Source organism: Prionailurus bengalensis, chromosome C2, assembly GCF_016509475.1.
Source record: "Prionailurus bengalensis isolate Pbe53 chromosome C2, Fcat_Pben_1.1_paternal_pri, whole genome shotgun sequence".
Taxonomy (NCBI): Eukaryota; Metazoa; Chordata; class Mammalia; order Carnivora; family Felidae; genus Prionailurus; species Prionailurus bengalensis.
Window position 1 is genome coordinate 70930186 of NC_057350.1, and position 19996 is coordinate 70950181.

The 19996-nt window shown below is 43.2% G+C and overlaps 1 protein-coding gene across 2 annotated transcripts in view; it reads right to left on the minus strand.

The window, feature by feature from the left end:
• Window positions 1-19996, minus strand: part of HEG1 (heart development protein with EGF like domains 1) — a 90138-nt gene that overhangs the window by 48268 nt on the left and 21874 nt on the right. Inside the window, exons 2-5 of one of the 2 annotated variants that reach the window (XM_043594395.1) lie at window positions 12913-13200; window positions 10967-11248; window positions 3838-4191; window positions 2575-2910 (exon numbers count right to left, since the gene is read on the minus strand). In XM_043594395.1, the coding sequence (XP_043450330.1) occupies window positions 2575-2910; window positions 3838-4191; window positions 10967-11248; window positions 12913-13200 (1260 nt within the window). Of the gene's footprint in view, window positions 1-2562; window positions 2911-3837; window positions 4192-10966; window positions 11249-12912; window positions 13201-19996 lie in introns of both variants that reach the window. The other variant, XM_043594394.1, reaches the window with a different exon arrangement.

Here is a 19996-nt window from a genome sequence, read left to right on the forward strand (position 1 = left end):
TCAAGTTTATTTATTTATTTAAGTAATCTCTACACGCAATGTGGGGCTCAAACTCACGACCTCGAGATTAAGAGTCGCACACTCCTCTGTGCCAGTCAGGTGCCCCCAGACTAGCTCTTGATGGACACACCCCAATGGAAAACAGAGGTAGAGCTGCATGTTAGGTAAGTTCACCTCATGATACGTTTGCATTAACTGACAGACAGGAATGAGTGTGGGGACAGGGATACACAGTGAGCTGGAGCAGCACGGAGACAGCCAGGAGGCAGGTGAGATGTGACTTGACCAGGCTGAAGGGCCTAAGAAACTCATGGGAAGTCCACCAGGAGAGGCTTGAGGGCCGTGTGTATCTGAGCACAAGTTCCCGGGGCAGAGAGAACAAGGCCTGGGGTGGGAGGATTGTAAGACTCTTAAATGGAATTTAGGCGAACCACCACGTCAGGCTTCCAGGGTTTAGAAAGTGGAGAATCGTGACCTGAGATGGAGGGGCTGCATCCAAACCCAGAAAAAGGAACAGACCATGAACTCTGAGGGGCTGGATGGCAGAATCAGTTCACTCTGAGTGATTCAGAGCAAATGAGATAAGGCATTTGGCTAACCGACAGCGACTTGGTTTCAGAAAGGAGGCTATTCCTTATGTAGCTCTTTATAACTGAACGCTGAGACCCGCTCACACTGACATCACAATTTCCATACAAACCAAGGGCACACGCATTACGGAGCAAAGGGTCCTAGTACTGAAGAGATGCACGTGGGAAAGGCACCTGAGCTCCTGGTCTGAGGAGGAGAAACGTTGAGCCCCACATTGTGAGGGTGGAAAATGACTCCTTTTGTTTAGGAGACAGATAATGCATTTTCCATGGACACACATGAAAGAACATAAATATTCTCCACCCATGCATGTGGTATTCTTTCATGACAAGCATATGCTTTTCCACGTCACATCAGTAGTAATAAATGCGAGTTTTCCTCACCAATTAGGATGTTCATATGGGGGAAAGGGAGCTGCTATTATTAGTAGTGGTGGAGAGGTAAGAATGTAAACCTGTTATAACCTTAAATGATCAATTATTGCATTTTTGCTTTAGTCAGTACATGCTTTGCATTGACAAGGTTGCTGAGAATGGTTTATGAAATTGTCTAAAAATGTTATTAAAAAGGACCATCCAAGAAAAAGTTTTCTCAAATTGATAAACTGGACTTCATCAAAATTAAAAACCTTTGTGCTGCAAATGATATTGTCAAGAAAGTGAAAAGAAAACGCACAGAACAGGGGGAAATGTCTGCAAATGGTATATCTGATAAAGGAACAGTGTCTAGACTACAGAAAGAATTCCTAACTACTTTTAAAATGGTCAAAAGATCAGAAAAGACTTTCCCAAAAGTGAAAAGATACACAACATCATTAGTCAGCCAGAAAATGCAAATCAGAACCACTCGTGACACCACTTCACACCCCCCAGGATGACTAGAATCAAAAAAAAGATGAACAACAGGAGGTGAAGAAGCCGAGAAACTAGGATCCCCCGTCCCTCCTGGTGGCGGTATAAAGATATAAAGCAGTGCAGCTGCTTTGGAAAACAGTTCGACAATTCCTCAAGAAACAGGGCTACCATAGAAGCCAGCCATTCCAAGAGAATTTAAAACACGTATTCAAAAAATAAAAAATAAAATTAAAAAAAAATAAAACACACGTCCACACAAAAACTTGTACTGGAATGTTCACCACGGTACTACTCACAATAGGCGAAAGGTGGGAAAAACCCACATGTGCAATTGTTGACAAAAGGATAAACGAATGTGGCACATCCGTGCGATGGAACCAGTACTCAGCCACACAAAGGAATGAGGTACTGTCACACGCTACAACATGGACAAACCTCCAATGCACTATGCTAAGTGAAAACCACAATAGGCCACCTATTGTATGATTTCCTCCATAAACTGTCTAGAATAAGCACATCCACAGAGACAGAAAGTTAAGTTAGTGGCTGTCAGAGGCTGGGAGGAGGAGAGAACACAGAGTGACTACTGATGAGCACCGGGTTTCCTTCTGGGAATTAGACAGTAGTGGTGGCCGCTGTATTACAACTTTGTAAATACACTAAAATACACTGAATTGTATACTTTAAATGGGCAAATTGCATAGAATGGGGATTATATCTTTATAAAAGCTGATTAGACAAGAGGGAGAGTTGCTCTTGACGAATGCCCGGACTTGGGGTGAACAACCACCCATGAGAAGGTGATATTTTCACCTTCCAGAAGCTGTGTGATTGAGGCAGGCATGGGGGTGTGGGGTAGGCTACAGGGCGAGGAAGGACATAGACAGAGAAGTCCCTGAGCTGTGTGTGACAGGGGCGGGTGGCAACAGAAGCTCCGGGGAGATGTACCAGAAAAAAACCGGAGATATACAGCTAGAAGAATGGCCTGGGAATAGTGACAGCAGAGGGGCCTCTGGAATGGTCCATTAACGCACGGCCTTACTGTGCCACAGAAGAGCATGAGCCTCGTAAGCCCTTTGCCCTCCGAGTGGTGCAGTTCTGTGAAGTAGAAACTCACTTGAGCACTCACCACGTGCTGCTGAGGAATCCAGGCTTTCTGAGGAGGATGAGGACAAAGACTCGGTGGCTGGCTCAGAGTAGCTCCTGTCGCCCAGTGCTGCGCCACTTCCTCTAGACTGGGACACAGAGGCTGAGACCCGGGTCAGCACTGAGGCGTTCACAACTTCAGGATAGGAAGTGGAGCTTCCTGTCGCATCTGCGAATGTCTTGCTGTTGGTCAAGAACCAGCGTGCTGTGCTGGCTCCACTTCTGCCAGACAGGACCGACCTAGACACAGTCTCAGTTTGAGACATGGGACTTCCATCCTCTGCGTCTGAGCTGCTGGCAAGCTGCTCTCCTCCCAAGGCTGTAAGATGTCAAGGAAACAAATGTCATGACATGGATGCGAAAGAGATTCCCCAACAACTGAGACGTGAGTCTTCTCTAGGGAAAGGTTCCCTTTGCAAGGATCTTGTATGGTATTTATTTTACGTGTAACCTGACATGCATTTTCATGTTCTAAATAATTATTTCAAAACTCTTCAGTGTCAATAAGATAGCAATACTAAAAATAAGCATTGGTGAAGAAGGGAGCCTTTAAAGAACAAGTGCAAAGTAGCAGGGCAACTTCTAGGCTGTGGTGTTTTACTCCCTTTCCCCAAAAGTGGTCAAGGGAAGGAATATGTTATGTCCAACAACAAATATGACGTGCCTACCTACAGTGCTTAGTCACATGCATCTTTCCAAAACAGTTCCATTATTAATAAAGATTATTCTAATTTTCAAGTATAGCAAACAAAAAATAAACTATACGGCATAAACTGAAGCCATGAGTTTGGAGGAATATTTTTATGCCTGCACATTTTATTTGGAAGAATGATCTGTACATAAAATAGCTCCAGCTAGTCTGAAAGAGCAGGCCAGCCCTCACCTTGAAGACAATCCCACAGAGCGGTAACATGCGATTGACAGTGACCGCTCCAAGGCCAAGCTCTCAGCTCTGCTGTGAACAAGCTACAAGCCCGTGCCCTCATTTCTTAAACCCTCTGGGCCTGAGTTTCCTCGTCTATAAAAGAGCAGGAGGAATGATGCCTGTCTGATGAACTTCACAATGTTCGCATAAGGACAAAAATCAAAATGTGATAATGTGGTATACCAGATAAAGGAGATGGTGTTAGCTAAGAACACACTTTATTTATTTTTTGAGATTTCAAATGGTCTTGAAGTGATCTTTTAAGGCAATCCAATAGTTTTTAAAAGTCCATGATAGATCAAGTAAAACTTAAATACTTACTTGGGGAATCATTTTGCCAGAATTCCACTGAGACCCCAGAAGATGTGAGGCCAAATCCATTTTCTGTGGATGGCTCAGTGAATTCCCCATCCCCTGGATTCCTGATTACTCCACTGCCTCTTCTCAGCTCTGCCTCAAAGGGTGAAGAACGGGCTGATACTGAAGTCATGGCAATTTCTGAGTCCTTGGGGGAATGCTCCGTCTCATTTAGAGGTTGTGGACTGCCGGTTAAAGACTGGAGCATCCCTGGGACACCACTGAGGAGCATGGTGGTAACACGCACACTCTGTGTCCCATTCAGCAAGGTGCTTCGGAGAGTAGTGGAGTTGTTAAGCATCTCAGTGCTTCCAGAAGCTAAAACAGAAGAAAAGATGCTTTAAGACTACTCAAGAGTTGGGGGCACCTGGGTGGCTCAATCAGTTAAGCTTCCGACTTTGGCTCAGGTCATGATTTTGTGGTCTGTGAGTTTGAGCCCTGCGTTGGGCTCTGTGCGGATAGCTCAGAGCCTGGAGCCTGCTTTGGATTCTGTGTCTCCCTCTTTCTCTCTGCCCTTCCCTCACTCATGCTGTCTCTCTCTCTCTCTCTCAAAAGTAAACAAACATAAAAGAAAAAAAAAAAACACTTAAAAAAAAAAAGATTATTCAAGGGTTTAAGAAAATCAGGGATGTATCTAGATACAAATAATGTTTATTACATTTTGTTGGATAAATCTAGATAATGTAGACCTAATATAGATAAACACATTTGACACTCTCTCTTCACAGGCTCTGATTCTCACAGAGTTCAGTGAAGAAGCAGTGAGGTCCTTCAAGCACAATGAAAGCTTCGGCTCTGGCTGAAAGGAAAATAGAACAAAGCCTGTAGACATTCTTTGCCTTGGCTTTTATAGAGGAAGGTAAAAACTTGTACTCTTGAATTCCACCTTATAGATCATGTAGGGACAGGCCATTGTGATAAGGTACAGGTTTTTGTTTTGTTTTATTTTAGCAATGTAACCCTTTTGTTCAAATGCTATTATAGATTAAAACCCGTACGTAAAAAATGAATAAAAGTAAGGCGGTGGTAGGAGCCCAGCCCCCAGATCACCACTGGGGAGGCCAGGGCTCCACAGACCACAGTGGGAACAATACTAGCCTACAGCAATAACTTCTGGCCTTGTCACCATTAAGGGTTCTTTATTATTTCCCACCTCATGGCCACTGTAACCCTTATGTTCTGAAAGACTATAAACTGAACTGCATTTAAGAAGTAACAGAGCTTCTAATCAGCAGGAGATACTCAGTGTTACCCCACTGATTTGATTTAATTCCATCCAAAAGCAAACAAGCTTCATTATTGTAGTTAGCCTCATTAGGCTTTGGACACCGACTCTCAAGCTTACATACTACCCCAGTGGACCACTAGCAAGACGAAGACTCCAGGCGGGGAACAGTTTTTCTGATGAAAAGGATGGCAGGATGGCAGACACTGGATTAATTTGCCAAGAACCTCAAAAATGGATTGATAGGCCATTTTGGTCAAAATCCACAGGAGTACAGGTGGCTTGCTCATGTCTCCCTTCCACAAAGAACTTTCCAGAGGATACCCTGAGAACTGGCCTCCGGAAGGGCACACTGACGTGCTCATTCCAAACAGGAATAAACTGCAGGAAAGCTTGGTGAGTGGGAAGAAACATGGCAGGCAAGATCCAAAGGCAAGAGAAAACATTTTTCTTTTCAAGCCAAAAATAATAAAAAGTAACTCTATACCTTTATAATGAAAGGTTTCAAGCTGTTATTTTTGACCCCAAAAGGGCAGAATTAACTTGCCATTGTAAATGGTCCCTTGAAGACCAGTCCTATGTGTAGTTGTGACCAAAAGCACAGATAAATATTAAATATAATTAGAGAGACAGCAAGAGCGCCAGGAATAAAGGCTCCTCTTACTCTTGTACAAACCATGGAACCTGTACTATATATACCTAGAACACAGCAGGCAGTTCTGGACACTGGGCCACAATGAAAGCGAAATGAAGAGGTAAGCAAGCCACACAAACAGACGGGACCCCAAAGCGGAGTCCCAGCTGAACTAACCATCCCCCTCGCTGAAAAACATAAACAACCAAATAAAAACGCATTAGTATAAAAAAAAGGAACCCATCATATATGTATGCCCCAAATCCTCACTAGCCACTTAGCCTCTTAGGACCTAACGTCATTAGAATCATCGTCTAAATCTGCCCGTTTTCAACCTCCTCGGTTGCTGGGTGCTCTTTCAAATCACTCTCATCCCCAGTCAACTGCATTATTTCATTGATTCACTGTACAGCGGCAGCTATATTGGACTCAGCCTCCAGACCTGTATAGCAAATCGATGGCCACAGAGACACAATTACAGAAGTCACAAATGCTGAAAGCCACAAAAGGAAAATGGCTGCGTTCTCTCTCCCTGACTGGGGCCCCATGGAATGCTGCTTCACCATCTCATCAGCATTATTAAAAGCTGCCATTTACCGACCAAGTACAATGCGCCCGTATTTTATATATACCTTTGTACGTTGTGCTAAGTACTTGATTTACATAATCTCATTTAATACTCATGGTAAAGCTATGGAGCAGTACGAATGCTTCTATACAAGTGGTGAAAAGGAGAAAAAGTTAAAAGTTCATCTATAACCACCACTTTTACTATTCAATGAGCACCTGCTGAACACATCTGGGGGAAATCTGCCATGTTTCCAATCGACAGGCCAGCAATATTGGTTATTTAATAACTGTCCTTCCTTGCTCATTTCTACTCTTGAAGCACCCATTCAAAAATGGGAAGACCATCCATTTGGGAGCAGAAACAAGCCAAGTTCCCTAATCTTTATAACAGGAGGTGGAAAGAATGCCCACTCATCTGGTGAAAGTATGTACATCACTCTCCAACCACAACAGAAAATGCTGGAACCTCAGGCATGCAGCAAGTGCTCAACCTTGGCTTGACTGCTGTCCAGAACCTGCCAAAAATCCAGCTGAAGTGGCTGATAGTTGAGAAAGATACACTAAGTCTACAATCTTCTGAGTTATTTATGCTCTCTTCCTTTACAAAGTGAAATCACCACAAAGCAATTTACCTGGACCACATTAGCTCAGCTACCCACAGAAGTACTTTCATGAGTTGAGACCCATTGTTACACCCTCAGCTCCTACTGAGAATCTATATAAAATATCACCTTTTAAAGAACATTAGCACAATTTCCTCAGAACAGCAACTGATGGCATTTTTCTATTACGAGTCTCAACATTCCTTATATAAATAGTCCTCTTAGAATTCACTGCCCCCATCGGAATGCAAGCTGGTGCAGCCACTCTGGAAAACAGTATGGAGGTTCCTCAAACTAAAAACTAAAACTAAAAATAGAACTATCCTACAACCTAGCAATTGCACTACTAGGCATTTATCCACGGGATATAGGTGTGCTGTTTAGAAGGGGCACATGCACCCCCATGTTTACAGCAGCACTATCAACAATAGCCAAAGTATGGAAAGAGCCCAAATGTCCATTGATGGATGAATGGATAAAGAAGATGTGGTATGTATATATGTATATATATATATATATATATATATATATACACACACACACACATACACACACACACACACACACACACACAATGGAATATTACTCGGCAATCAAAAGGAATGAAATCTTGCCATTTGCAATGACGTGGATGGAACTGGAGGGTATTATGCTAAGTGAAATTAGTCAGTCAGAGAAAGACAAAAATCATATGGCTTCACTTATATGAGGACTTTAAGAGAAAAAACAGATGAACATAAGGGAAGGGAAACAAAACTAATATAAAAACAGGGAGGAGGACAAAACAGAAGAGACTCATAAATATGGAGAACAAACTGAGGGTTGCTGGAGGGGTTGTGGGAGGGGGGATGGGCTAAATGGGTAAGGGGCATTAAGGAATCTACTCCTGAAATCATTGTTGCACTATATGCTAATTTGGATGTAAATTTTAAAAAATTAAAAAAAAAAAAAAAAGAATTCACTGCCCTCAAAACACTCATGCCTGTGGATGAAATTGTATGCTTACTTTATCTGGCAATGATCACATGCCCCACCCGGTTTCCCTTTGTGCCCTCGTTTCCAGGAAGCTCAGTACTAAATTTAGTGCTCAACTATAGCCATTCTCACACAATTCAATATACACAGATATCTTTCTGCCTTCAAAAGAGAACTTTTTCCCCTGTGAGCTGCTGTACTTACTTTTCCCCCAATGATCAAATAGTACATGTCCATTACAGAACATATGGAAAGTACAGGAAGATATAAAGCAGCAAGAAAAATAATTTCAAATGGCTTCTGATCGCTTTTTAAAAATCTGATTTAGCTGTCTGGGCCTATCCCTGCTTTAATGCATCCATCCCTGGCATACAATTTATTTTCGGAGGCAGGGAACTCCTGGCTAGCCAGGCCTCAGACGAGGCGGTGCTACACGCACGTTTCTGTGTAGCAGAGCGAGGAGGGAAAGGAGGCACAGAACACAAAGGCTGAATGTGTTTGGAATAACAGATGCTGGAGCTAGAAAGGATGTTTAGGATCATCTGGTCGAATCCCTTCATGTTTCTAATAGGGAGCCCCATCTCCCCAGGCCAGGCTCCTGGTGGCCGCGCTAATGTTCACCTCCAGAGGAGCATGGCTCATCTGACCGGCCTAAGTGCCAGGACTTTCACTGGGTCACGTTTACTGGTGGATGGAGCAGCCAAGTGTCAACAGACACACGCCCCCACCTCCCTCTCTCTTCACTTCCCTTCTACAGAGTGCCAGCTGGGTCCCCTCCGAGCCTGCCTCTGGCAAGTCCTACCCACTCCCTCAGTGCTCCTACATGTGTGCCTAGAGCCCCTCAATCCTGTAGTTAGGCAGGGATAGTAAAGTGTCAGAATTCAGATTTAAGGGGTGGAGGGAGGAGGTATACCGGAGTGCTGGTTAGGGGGTTAGCAGCTAGTAGCCCAGATTGGAAAGTAAAAGCAGAATTTTGCTTCCCATATGGCTTCAGGTCTCTGTGCACGTCCCCCTCTCAGCTTCCCTGCAGGGAGGAGGGGAGGCTGGCAGGCTAGATCTAGACAGTCTTGGGTGCCTGGCTATTCCCTCATTTAACAGCACTTAGGGCCCTAGCGTCTAGTATCTCAGAGGGAGGTGGGCCTCTACCTAGCACAGAACACCCAGTTCAGTGAAAAGGAAGAGAAATGCTCAGTGAGAGACTCAAGGAGTAGGAAAGATATGGTGGAACTCTTCAACAATTAAAAGTAAGACGTTCTTTTTTTTTTTAAGATTTTATTTTTAGGTAATCTGTACACTCAACGTGGGGCTCAAATTTATATGCTGAGATCGAGAGTCACATGCTTTACTGACTGAACCAGCCAGGCGCCCCTAAAAGCATAAGGTTCTAAAAGGATGAATGCTCAAGGAATTTGAAGGCCAACTATTTTTTAATGTTGAAAAATCCAGGTGACTACAGGGTCAAGTCCGGTAAAATTGGAAACAGGCTGATTTTCAAATAAACCACAATAGTGGGTTGAATTTAAATTATAAATATTAAATGACCTTGACCAGAATCAAAGTGTAGCTTCCTAGAAAATGCTTCCTTTCCACCATTTAGTAAAGTTGGTTGTAAATCACTGAACCACAGACCTTTGCAGCTGGAAAGGCTTGTAGCTTTTATCCAATCTGACCAATGTTTAAGAATAATCTTAAAAGGAATCTCCCAAAAACATGAATCATAAATTATATACATACCTAGTCAGCAGAAACTGTATACAGAGTATATAGAGGAGGAATTGGCTGCTTTAAATAGGCATTACGGAAAGGACCTCCAGGTTCCGTTTTTGCTCTGGTGACATAAACCCAAACCCCCTAGTACCTCTAAAAAACCTGTGACCTACAACAATTTTGAAATGGCAACTTTGAAGGCAGTCTAACCTCTATTTCCAAGAATATTTCCAGCCCTCTCTGTGCTGCTTCCTAAGGCATGCACAGACTCTGAATAAAACCTCAGAGAAGAGAAGAGAAAAGGCAGGCAGAGTTTCCAGCATTCTCTTTGGTCGGTAGCTGGATGAGCCCTGTGATACTGGGGCACATGCTAATCGCCATTACTCACCAACTGTACCTTGTCCTGGGATGGCAGGGAACCCAAGAGAAGTAACCAACATAGCCTGTGTCCTCAAGAGGATTACACACTGAGTACCAGATAGGTATGGGAGAACCTAATGCGACAAGGTGGATAGCGTGGAGGATGAGAAGGTTGAAAACAGTTCCAGGCTAGACATGGAACTGCCAGAGAGGGGCCTTACGATGACTAGGAGCTGAAAAGGCAAGGAGGCGTGTTCTCCACCGCTGCAGCTTTGCAAACACCTGCACTGTCTGGGTTCCTTTTCTATGACGCCTAGCAAAATGTTTATCTGTGTTATCTTTGCCATTGCAAGAAACAAGTTGGCCGTAACGAAGCAACACAAATCTAACTCCTAATCAAATGACTCAGTGCTCACCAGTCCACTCACCCCAGAGCGTGGCCTCTGGTCCAAAGGATACACACCAACAACACTTAGTCCCTGTTGGATGCGTGTACGTGCGTGTGTCCAGGGGATGAGGGGACAAGCAGGGGTTGGTGGACACAAAGGCCCAGAGCAGCCACCTGACCAACTCCTATTTTCCTTCCTATGCAGTTAAAGAGAACATATTTTAAAGACGAACTTCAGGGGCAGCTGGGTGGCTCAGTCCACCCAGTCAGTTAAGTGTCCAACTTTGGATCGGGTCATGATCTCACAGTTTATAAGTTTAAGCCCTGCATCGGGCTCTGTGCTGACAGCTCAAAGCCTGGAGCCTGCTTCGGATTCTGTGTCTCCCTCTCTCTCTGCCCCTTCCTCACTCTCTCCCTCTCAAATATGAATAAACATTAACAAAAATTTAAAGACAAACTTCAGTATGAAGGTAAATTGTGCAGATGGTATTTTTCCCCCAAATACTCTGCGTTTGTCTTTAATGTCTCCTCGCCTCGGCCCCTGTGACAGGTATGTTACTAGCAAGCTGTACGCATCTATTATTTCTATTCTGAATGATTTCAGCAGGTGAGACTGGGATAGGAACACTCACATCCGGGGTGGTCTGAGGGAGGGGAATGAGCTGGTGTCCTGGAGAGCGCTGGTCCTGAAAAATTTCTCTTCCTAGAGAGCGTGGTCTCCTCTTCCATCTCTAAAGCAGGAAGAGGGTCCTGGCTGAAAACCCAAGTGGCAGCCAGTTGGGTGTGCACGGTCACGTCTTCGGGGAGCCGCTTTCCTCTTGCCAGGGACCCTTGGGATGTTCCGCTCTCAGTGTGAGAAGGGGCAGTTCTTCCTTCTGACCCTGAACTGGATGGCGAGCGAAGTGTCCCCAATGCTGAAAGCAGACACCAACAATTAAAATTCCACCAGCAGACTTCAAAATGTCTGAATAATGTTTGAGTGGGATCACCTCTGACCTCCATGAAAACAAATTAAGAGCAATTATTCATTCTATGAAAAATTAACTCCTGAGTGAGAGATCACAAACCAAGACAAAGACTGTTTTCAGATCTCACGAACAAAGGCTGCATTTTGTGGTGAAGTTACTCTAAAAGGGGCACAATGAAGCTAAGTATCAGATGATATGGGATCAAAGATAGGACTCTGATCACCATGATTCATCACTCGCATTCCATAACGCTGGCCCCAGAATTATTTACTTGAGTTCAACATAAACAAAATTTCCAAAACCTGGATGACCAACGAACTCAGGCAGCATCAGGCGCAGGTCTAAGCTCTGTGTCCATCATGTCATGAAGGGAACATAAAATACTGTCATTCGTACTCTTTATAGAATTGAGTCCCTCAACCCGACCCCCTGCAACAAGCTCATGAAAGCAGGGGGCCATCTTTGATGGCATCATCTTCTACTTTTAGGCTGTTACCAAGTTCGTATCAATTTTCCTTTGTGAAGAGTCTTTACCAATTGCTTCCTGTCTACCCCTGAGGCCACCAGGCCATGGATCTTAGCACCAGGCATCTGGATTTCTATGTCCGCCTGGGTGGTCCCCCTGATGCCAGGTTCACTCTGCCCCATCTCCCACCCCAGACATCTTATACCTGCCTGCCAGGTGAATCCTCCCCAAATTTGCTTTAATCATGTCACTGTCTTATTCAAAAACCTTCGGTGACTCTTCCTACAACACCAAATCTAAACTGCCTGGTTTTCTAAGTCCTCTGTGACTCCTCCTCACCCAATGCACACAACTATCCTCTCCTCCATGTGTGACTTACATCCTCCCCCATGGGAAGCTGCCAGCCTTCCCACTCCACAAAAAGACCACACTTCTGTCCTTTTCCTCACATGGTCTGTGCATCCCACTCCTAAGCTATCCCTCCCACCGTGCTCAGACATACAGACTTAGGCTCAAATCCCAGCTTTAAAACCTATTAGCTGTTTGACCTATACACCTCTGATTAATTACCATCTCTACCTTCAGTTTCCAAATTCCTAAAATGAGAATAACGTGACCTCATTGGCTTGCGGTGAGAATTGAGAGAATAGATATGTTGGTATACAGTAGGTACCTAAGCGGTGCCAGTTTTCTGTGTCTTCCCTTCCTCAGTCAAATCTTACACATCCAGCCCTAGCCATTTCTTGAAACTTTTTGCTAGAAGTGGCAAGCCACCGAGCTGTGCAGATTCAAGCAGGAACCGCCATTTGGGCAGCCACGCAGCCTACCAGACCAGATCTGGTATCTCTGAGGCTGTGGTGTGGGGCATGATCAGTGGGTGTCCTTTGGACTCAGTCTGGCCATGGAATGTCAATTCCCAGGACTGCTCGGGGCTGTAGGCAAATGTGCACCCTCAGCTGGTCTATGCTGATAACTCACTTAATCACAGCATGCCACAGATGGAGCCTGAGCCACAGGGGTGAGCTACCCCAGCCCAGGACCCTTGGATGGGCACTCAGGATGGGGAAGAGGGAGACTGGCAGAAACTTCATCTTCCAGGACCGGACATACATGAATGAAATGAGCATCGTTGGCACAAACTCACCTCTGGTGAGGCTCTGGGAAGTCAGAGCTGTTGCTGTGTCAGACCCGACAGGGGAAATGGTGAAATTTGTTTTCCTGGAAGAGTCATTTCTTCCTCTAGCATCTGCTGCTTCAGTTTGTGGAATGAAGTTTTCTGGAGCATCTGAAGAAGTGTGGCTCTTTCTGGGGGTCTGAGTCATCACGCCCTCCTTGGAGACCACCGTTGAAAAGTCCATTTGGTTCTGATCAATGGTGATGTTTTCTATGTGGGGTTTGGTGCTACTTTCTGGCCAGTGGTTCCTTACCACAGCTGAAACAATAAGAAAATGGATCAGTAAGAGCCTGCTGGTTCTCTGTCTGCCACGAGCAGATACTCAGTAAAGAAGTGGATTCAGGTAGAATAATTTCACCTTTCTTTTTTCCACACAGTAATTATTCTCACAATGCAGTGGGAGAAATTATGTAGCAACAATACTATGTAGTATTAAATTTTACAGTAAGTGGAATAAATGATGAAAACGGACAGAAAGAGACCAGTACAGGGCTTAGGGGAGAGGACCTGATGCTCTGGGATCCAGGCAGGCTCCGGGAGGGGCGCAGGGGACGCAGGTCAGGTGAGAGCAGGGGGAAGGAAGCACTCGCATGCATCAAGGTTGTGAATTGTGTCTTCTGCATGGTAGGAGGGTAAAAGCTGGCAGCTCTCGATCCTGACACCTACTCTTGCAGGCAGGGGGTGGGAGGTGGGACATGCCTAATTCTGGAAAAACATGTGAAGGATTTGGCAATATTACCAAAACCTTCGTAATGTAAATAGGTTTGATGCAGTGCTTTTGTTTTCTTTGAATTTATCCTAAGGAAATACTCAAGAATGTGGACAAAAATTTAGCTGCACTGATAGTCATGATGTCATTGTTTATAATAGCAAAAAAGAAAGGAAGGAAGAATAGAAGGAAGGAAGGAACAAACAAAACTGAAAACCCTACAGCCGCAGATCAATTAAACCAGTTGCATTATGTCCATATGAAAGGACATGATGAGGTATTAAAATGTTATAAAAATAAAGACATTTTACAGGTATTATTGAGTTAAAACAACAGGTTTCAGGGGCCCCTGGGTGGCTGGGTTGGTTAACTGCCCGACTTCAGCTGAGGTCATGATCTCGCAATTTGTGGATTCAAGCCCCACATTGGGCTCTCTACTGTCAGTGTGGAGCCCACTTTGGAGCCTCTGTCTCCCTTTCTCTGCCCCTTCCCTGCTGTCACTCTCTCTCAAAAATAAAACATTAAAAAATTTTTTTTTAAGTTTCAAAATAGAATTGAGAGTATAGTCTCATTTTGTTAAAAAAAAAAAAGTAACAGCAATCATGCATGTGTGTGCATGCCAACCATGGATATGTTCTCGACATGTCCTCATTTGTTCAATCCTTGTGCAATGTCGAGGTAGGTGCTCTTCTCCAACTCTGCCCGGGAGGCAGAGGAGGTGTGGGGCGGAGGCTCATATTCCTTGCCCAAGTCACCAGACAGCCTGCTCCCCGCCCAAGCCCCTGAGCATTCAGCTGTGCCCAGTGCTCAGGACAAAGCGCGTGGTAACGAATCCTCCTGTTCCCCCTCGCTTCCGGCGCAGGGGTGTTGAGGAAAGGTTGCTTATTAGTACGGACTGTTATTTGACATTTATAAATTAGGGGATGGATTTAGATTAGTTGGGAAATATACTGAAGTGATCATTTTCTGCCATATTGCCCAACATGATGGCAGAGAGGGCATGAGTTACAAACATCACGATCAGGTGAAAGTTGAGGGTAAACCGGGCGCAGAAGCAACCATCTGTGGGATTAGGTATCATTTATCAAGGCAGGGGGTTCAGAGTCAGGGCAGGTTGGTGGGACACCCAAGTCCAACCCAAGGAGGGTGCCTTGTTACTCTGAAGATGTGTGCACACGACGCAGCCACGGCTTGGAAGAGGGAGCCCCACCACTGCTGGGGTGTCAGCTCCTGAAACCAAGACTAAAACACAGACCACATTTTAAGAGCCACTTCCCTGGATATCCAAGCTAATGTGGAAGTGAATATGAAATACATGTGCTAATTGGAGGGCACAGAGTTTAATGAGTTTCTAGAGAAAGCAATGAGGACAAGGACCATTTAAAGTTATTGCTGATTACATGGGTCCCTTAAAAACCTATTTTTATTTTCCTCATTTGGGAAGGATATTTTTCGTTCTGCTTAGGATCAGGGGCTGTGAGCACTGCTGAGAGACCTCGGTGGGAATGAATGAAGTCACTTCTATCTGTATGAGTCAGGCAAAACATGGCCAGCCATCTGACTAGTAGCGGCTGCAGGCAGAACCTATGGTTCAGCTCAAAATATCACACTTTCCCAAAAGGAACGAGTTATCTTCTAGATCAGCACTAAGAGATGTATAAAGTAAGACACAAATGCAAACCACATATGTAAGTTTACTTTAAAAAGTAACAGATGAGGGGCGCCTGGGTGGCTCAGTCAGTTGGGCGACTGACTTCATTTCGGCTCAGGTCATGTGATCTTACAGTTCATGACTTCAAGCCCCACGCTGGGCTCTGCATTGACAGCTTGGAGCCTGCTTGGGATTCTGATTCTCTCTCTCCCTGTCTCTCTCCCCTCCCCCTTCTCATGCTCTCTCTCTCTCGCTCTCTCTCTCTCTCTTTCTCTCTCTCTCTCAAAATAAATAAACTTAAAAGTAACAGAGGAAATTAATTTTAATAAATACTTTACATACTCTGACACATTCAAAATAGTAGCATTTCAATATGTAATTGATATAAAAATTGAGATACTTTGCATTCTTCTTTTGGTATTACACCTGTAAATTCCAGAGTATGATACTAGCTGTACTTCAAGAGCACAACAGCCACATGTGGCTAGTGGCTACAACACTGGACAATGCAGTTCTAGGTCAATGGTTCTCCACATTTCCTCCACTCTGGTCCACTCCCACCAGAAGTATGGCTCATTTATTGGGGTTGGAGGGGTAGTGATTTTTAAATCTTCCATAAGAGATTCTGACAAACTTTCCTAAAGGAACCCTTTCCTCCCCAAATCCCTTGAGAATTGCTGCTTTTGTGCTTCCTATTCTGTTTCCCGTAATTGATAATTAACAGAAACTTCCTGGAGAGGGGAGGGACGTTGCCAAGCATCTGAGTTCCTCTGGGGTCCAGCCCCAGACAGGCAAGGACCACATTCACCTGAAAATAGGATTTGGAGGGGTGTTTCCAGGGGCAGCCACCAAGTCCACAATTTCAACTTGAGACCAGAGACCCACACAACATGTTCCCTTTGTTCTTTCTATTTGAGCTGCAAGGCAAATTGGCCTCTCCAGATAAGGTGAAAGGGTCTGAGGATGCTCTCTCTATCCTCCTGGTCATTTGGGCACAATGAAGAGAGACTGTTCTTAAAAGAAGCCAGAAAAAAAGTGATTGTGGGGAGGTAGAGGTGACCCAAAACCAATGCGTGGAAGCTGGTAAGCCATGAGCAAAGGAAGAAAATGAATTTTGCTCTATTATAGCCTTAAGATGAGTGTGACACTTGGCTATTGTTGAGCCTCTGAGGAAGCCCATGGCTGAGGAAGCAGCAACATGCCCTTCTTCACAGAACTGGGAATGTCCCTAGGAGTTCCACTGCAGTCTTTAGAAGGTACGGAATGGCCACATAAAGACAAGACATGAGTCGCACTGAACCATGCTATCTCCCTGGAGGGGTGACAAAAGATGGAAGAAGGAAAAAGAAAATGTACCCTATAAACAAAACAAAAAAGGCAGACCATAGTCTTGCATTGTCCCAAATCATCCTACCACTATAAACGAAATATACTAAATAAAATATGTTTTACAAAATATTTCTAAATGCATTGCTGAGTTGGCAAGTAAAGAATCACATCTTCTAAGGCCAAACATGAACCAAGAGCTGGAATACAGAGAAGTGAGCTAATTCTCGGCAGTTAGAAGCTGCTCTGGGGGCACCTGCTCAACTTTTGTGAGCGTGAACTTCTGGTCTGATTATTAGGAGGATGTAGGAGATAGGAGACAAAACTCTTAAGGAGAGAGTCTGAGAGGAAACTCAGACTGTATAAATCTGGGACTAGGGCTATACTATGGGTGTCAGACACATAGGGAGAAAAAAATCTGCCCTGCAGAAGGGGGCCAGCAGGGAAAAGTGGCCTTTGATCTTGGTTTTAGATGAAGGAAAATAAATCTCACTCAAGAATTTGTAACCAGAAAGGTAGCCCTCATGTGGGTATGCAGCACAAACTCACAATACTTGTAAGTTCTAAACCTCAAGCCAAGGATACATTTTAAAGGTGGTCTTGAACTTTGTGAATATACTAAAACCACTAAATTATATACTTTAAGAGGGTGCATTTTATGGTATGTAAATCATATCTCAAATACACATGCACATATGTGTACCCACATATACCCCATTAGTGTGAAGGAAAAGTGGTTCGGATACACAGTGCCTCTTGCTTTGCAGAAATAAATGTGGATGCTCTCTAAATGAACATACCTTCAATCCGATTTTATCATTCATTGATAAAATTCTAAGGAATAAGAGATCACTGTCAAAAAGCACAAAATATAGGGGCGCCTGGGTGGCTCAGTCGGTTGAGCGTCCGACTTCAGCTCAGGTCACGATCTCACAGTTCGTGAGTTCGAGCCCCACATCAGGCTCTGGGCTGATGGCTCAGAGCCTGGAGCCTGCTTCCGATTCTGTGTCTCCCTCTCTCTCTGCCCCTCCCCCATTCATGCTCTGTCTCTGTCTCTCTCTGTCTCAAAAATAAATAAACATTAAAAAAATTTTAAAAAAAAGCACAAAATATAAAAGGAAAAAAGGCATCAGTGGGTAAAAGTCAGCAACCTAGATAGGCAAAGCCTTCAAATGCTGGAAATATCAGTCAAAGAATGTAAGTATATAAAATACATAAAAAGAAATAAGAAACTAAAAATGAGAGAAAGAGAGACTATAAATAATGGCCAAAAGAAGTGAAAGAACTCTAAATGGAAATTCTAAAAATGAATAAAATATAATGATTGAAACTAGGAAACTTGACAGATTTAGATACGACTGAAAAAAGAACTAATAATTACAAGACAGATGATGAGAGAACACCCAGATGATATAAAAAGATAGAAAATATGAAAAAGAGAGGAAGAGACAAGGAAGATAGGAGTGAGAAAGTCCAATATATATACAACTGGAGTTCTAGGTGGAGAAGAGAGAAAAGAGAGAAATGGCGATATTCAAAAAGGTAATGGCTGAGAATTTCCCTCAAACTAAGGAAGCCCAACAAATCCTTAGAAAACAAAATAGTACAGAAATATAAACTCACATCATAGTCAAACTGCAGAAAACCACAGACAAGGTACATCTTAAAAACAACCAGAACAGGGAAAATGACAAATCATGTATAGAAGATGACAATTAGACTAACAGCTGATTTCTCAACAGCAACAATGGAAGTCCAAAACCAGTGGGTAAATATTGTACATTCAGTAAAACTATCTTTGAAAAATATCCTGAGACTCTCTTTCAAAAAAGAAACATTTTCAGTCAAATTTCAGTTTATCAACCACCTCCACAAAAGGAAATTAGGGAGAATTTTATGTCCAGCAAGAAAAACAATGCTAGATAAAAGCTAGAAGAGGCAAGAAGATATAATGAGCAAAGAAAATGGTAAATATGTGCATAAATCTAAAGCAACGTTGAATTTATAAAATAATTTCTCATTTGTGGGATTAATAAAACAAGATAGAGCAAACCATGGATAACAATAGCACAGAAGTCAGGAGGGCGTACCCAGAATCATGTTGTGTTGAAGGGTGACTCTAAGCTGTGTAAAAAATGCATTTTCAAGTTCCTCAAGCTGACCCTGAAGAATAGAAAGAGAGTGTATCACTTCCAACTGGTAGAGCTTGCAGTAATATGAAATTTCCATTGAGAGAAACTAATTAATATTGCCTAAAACCAAAACAATGAATCAACAAATAGCAATTTAAGCATGTTACTGAGAGGTATGGGCAGGATTACTAAAAGAGCTTGTTAAAAGGGTCGAAAGTGGTTGATTCTGAGAAGTGGAAAATGATTGGTGGTAGGAGTGGTCAGGGTTTTTTATAATAGCCTTATAAAACATATTTGATCTTTAAACTATGTATGAGTTTGATAAAAAATAAGAATTTAAATTCAAAGAAGTTAGATAACGAGCCAGGGTAAATGCCTGCAGCGGATGATAAAAGTTTAGCATTCCTAACACGTGAAGTTTTTCAAAGTCCTAAGATGTATGGGGCACCTGGGTGGCTCAGTCTAAGGTTAAGGGTCTGACTAGATTTTGGCTCAGGTCATGATCTCACGGTTATGAGTTTGAGCCCCACACTGGGCTCTGCCCTGACAGCACGAAGCCCGCTTGTGGTTCTCTCTCTCCCTCTCTCTCTGACCCCTCTCCCCCACTCTTTCTCTCAAAGTAAATAAGCTTAAAAAAATTCCTAAGATGTACATCTCACAAAGAACATGAATATGTGATTCACAGAAGAAAATGTATAATTTGAGAATAAATACATGACAGTATTGTTGGAAAGAAATAAAATACAAATGTAAACTAGAAAAGTCTTTTTTTCAACTTTTTATATAAATTTGTTTGCCTATCAAATTGGCAAAGACTCAAAAAATGATAAGATGTAGTGTCACTGCGGGCATAGCAGACTGGCACCTCCACACAACACCAGTAACAATGTAACTGGCACATTCTGGTGAGAAATTCCGCATTCCATTGCAAAAGTCTTAAAAATAGGCATATATTTCGACCCAGGAATTCCATTTCTGGAAATTAATTTCAAGGAAATTCTTAAGGATGTGCACAGATTCAGGCACAGGGAAGTTTACCACAGCATTGTTTGTAATAATGAAAATTGGAAACAACCTAAATTTCTGCAATAGGAACTTGTAAGTAATTATAACACAACAAGATTTTAAAGGGCTGACCAAAATATATTATTGATACAGTTTTAGATATGTACTATGTTCACCCTGTACAGTTAATTAAAAATATAAATTAAAAAATGGCATGTACCATATGACCTT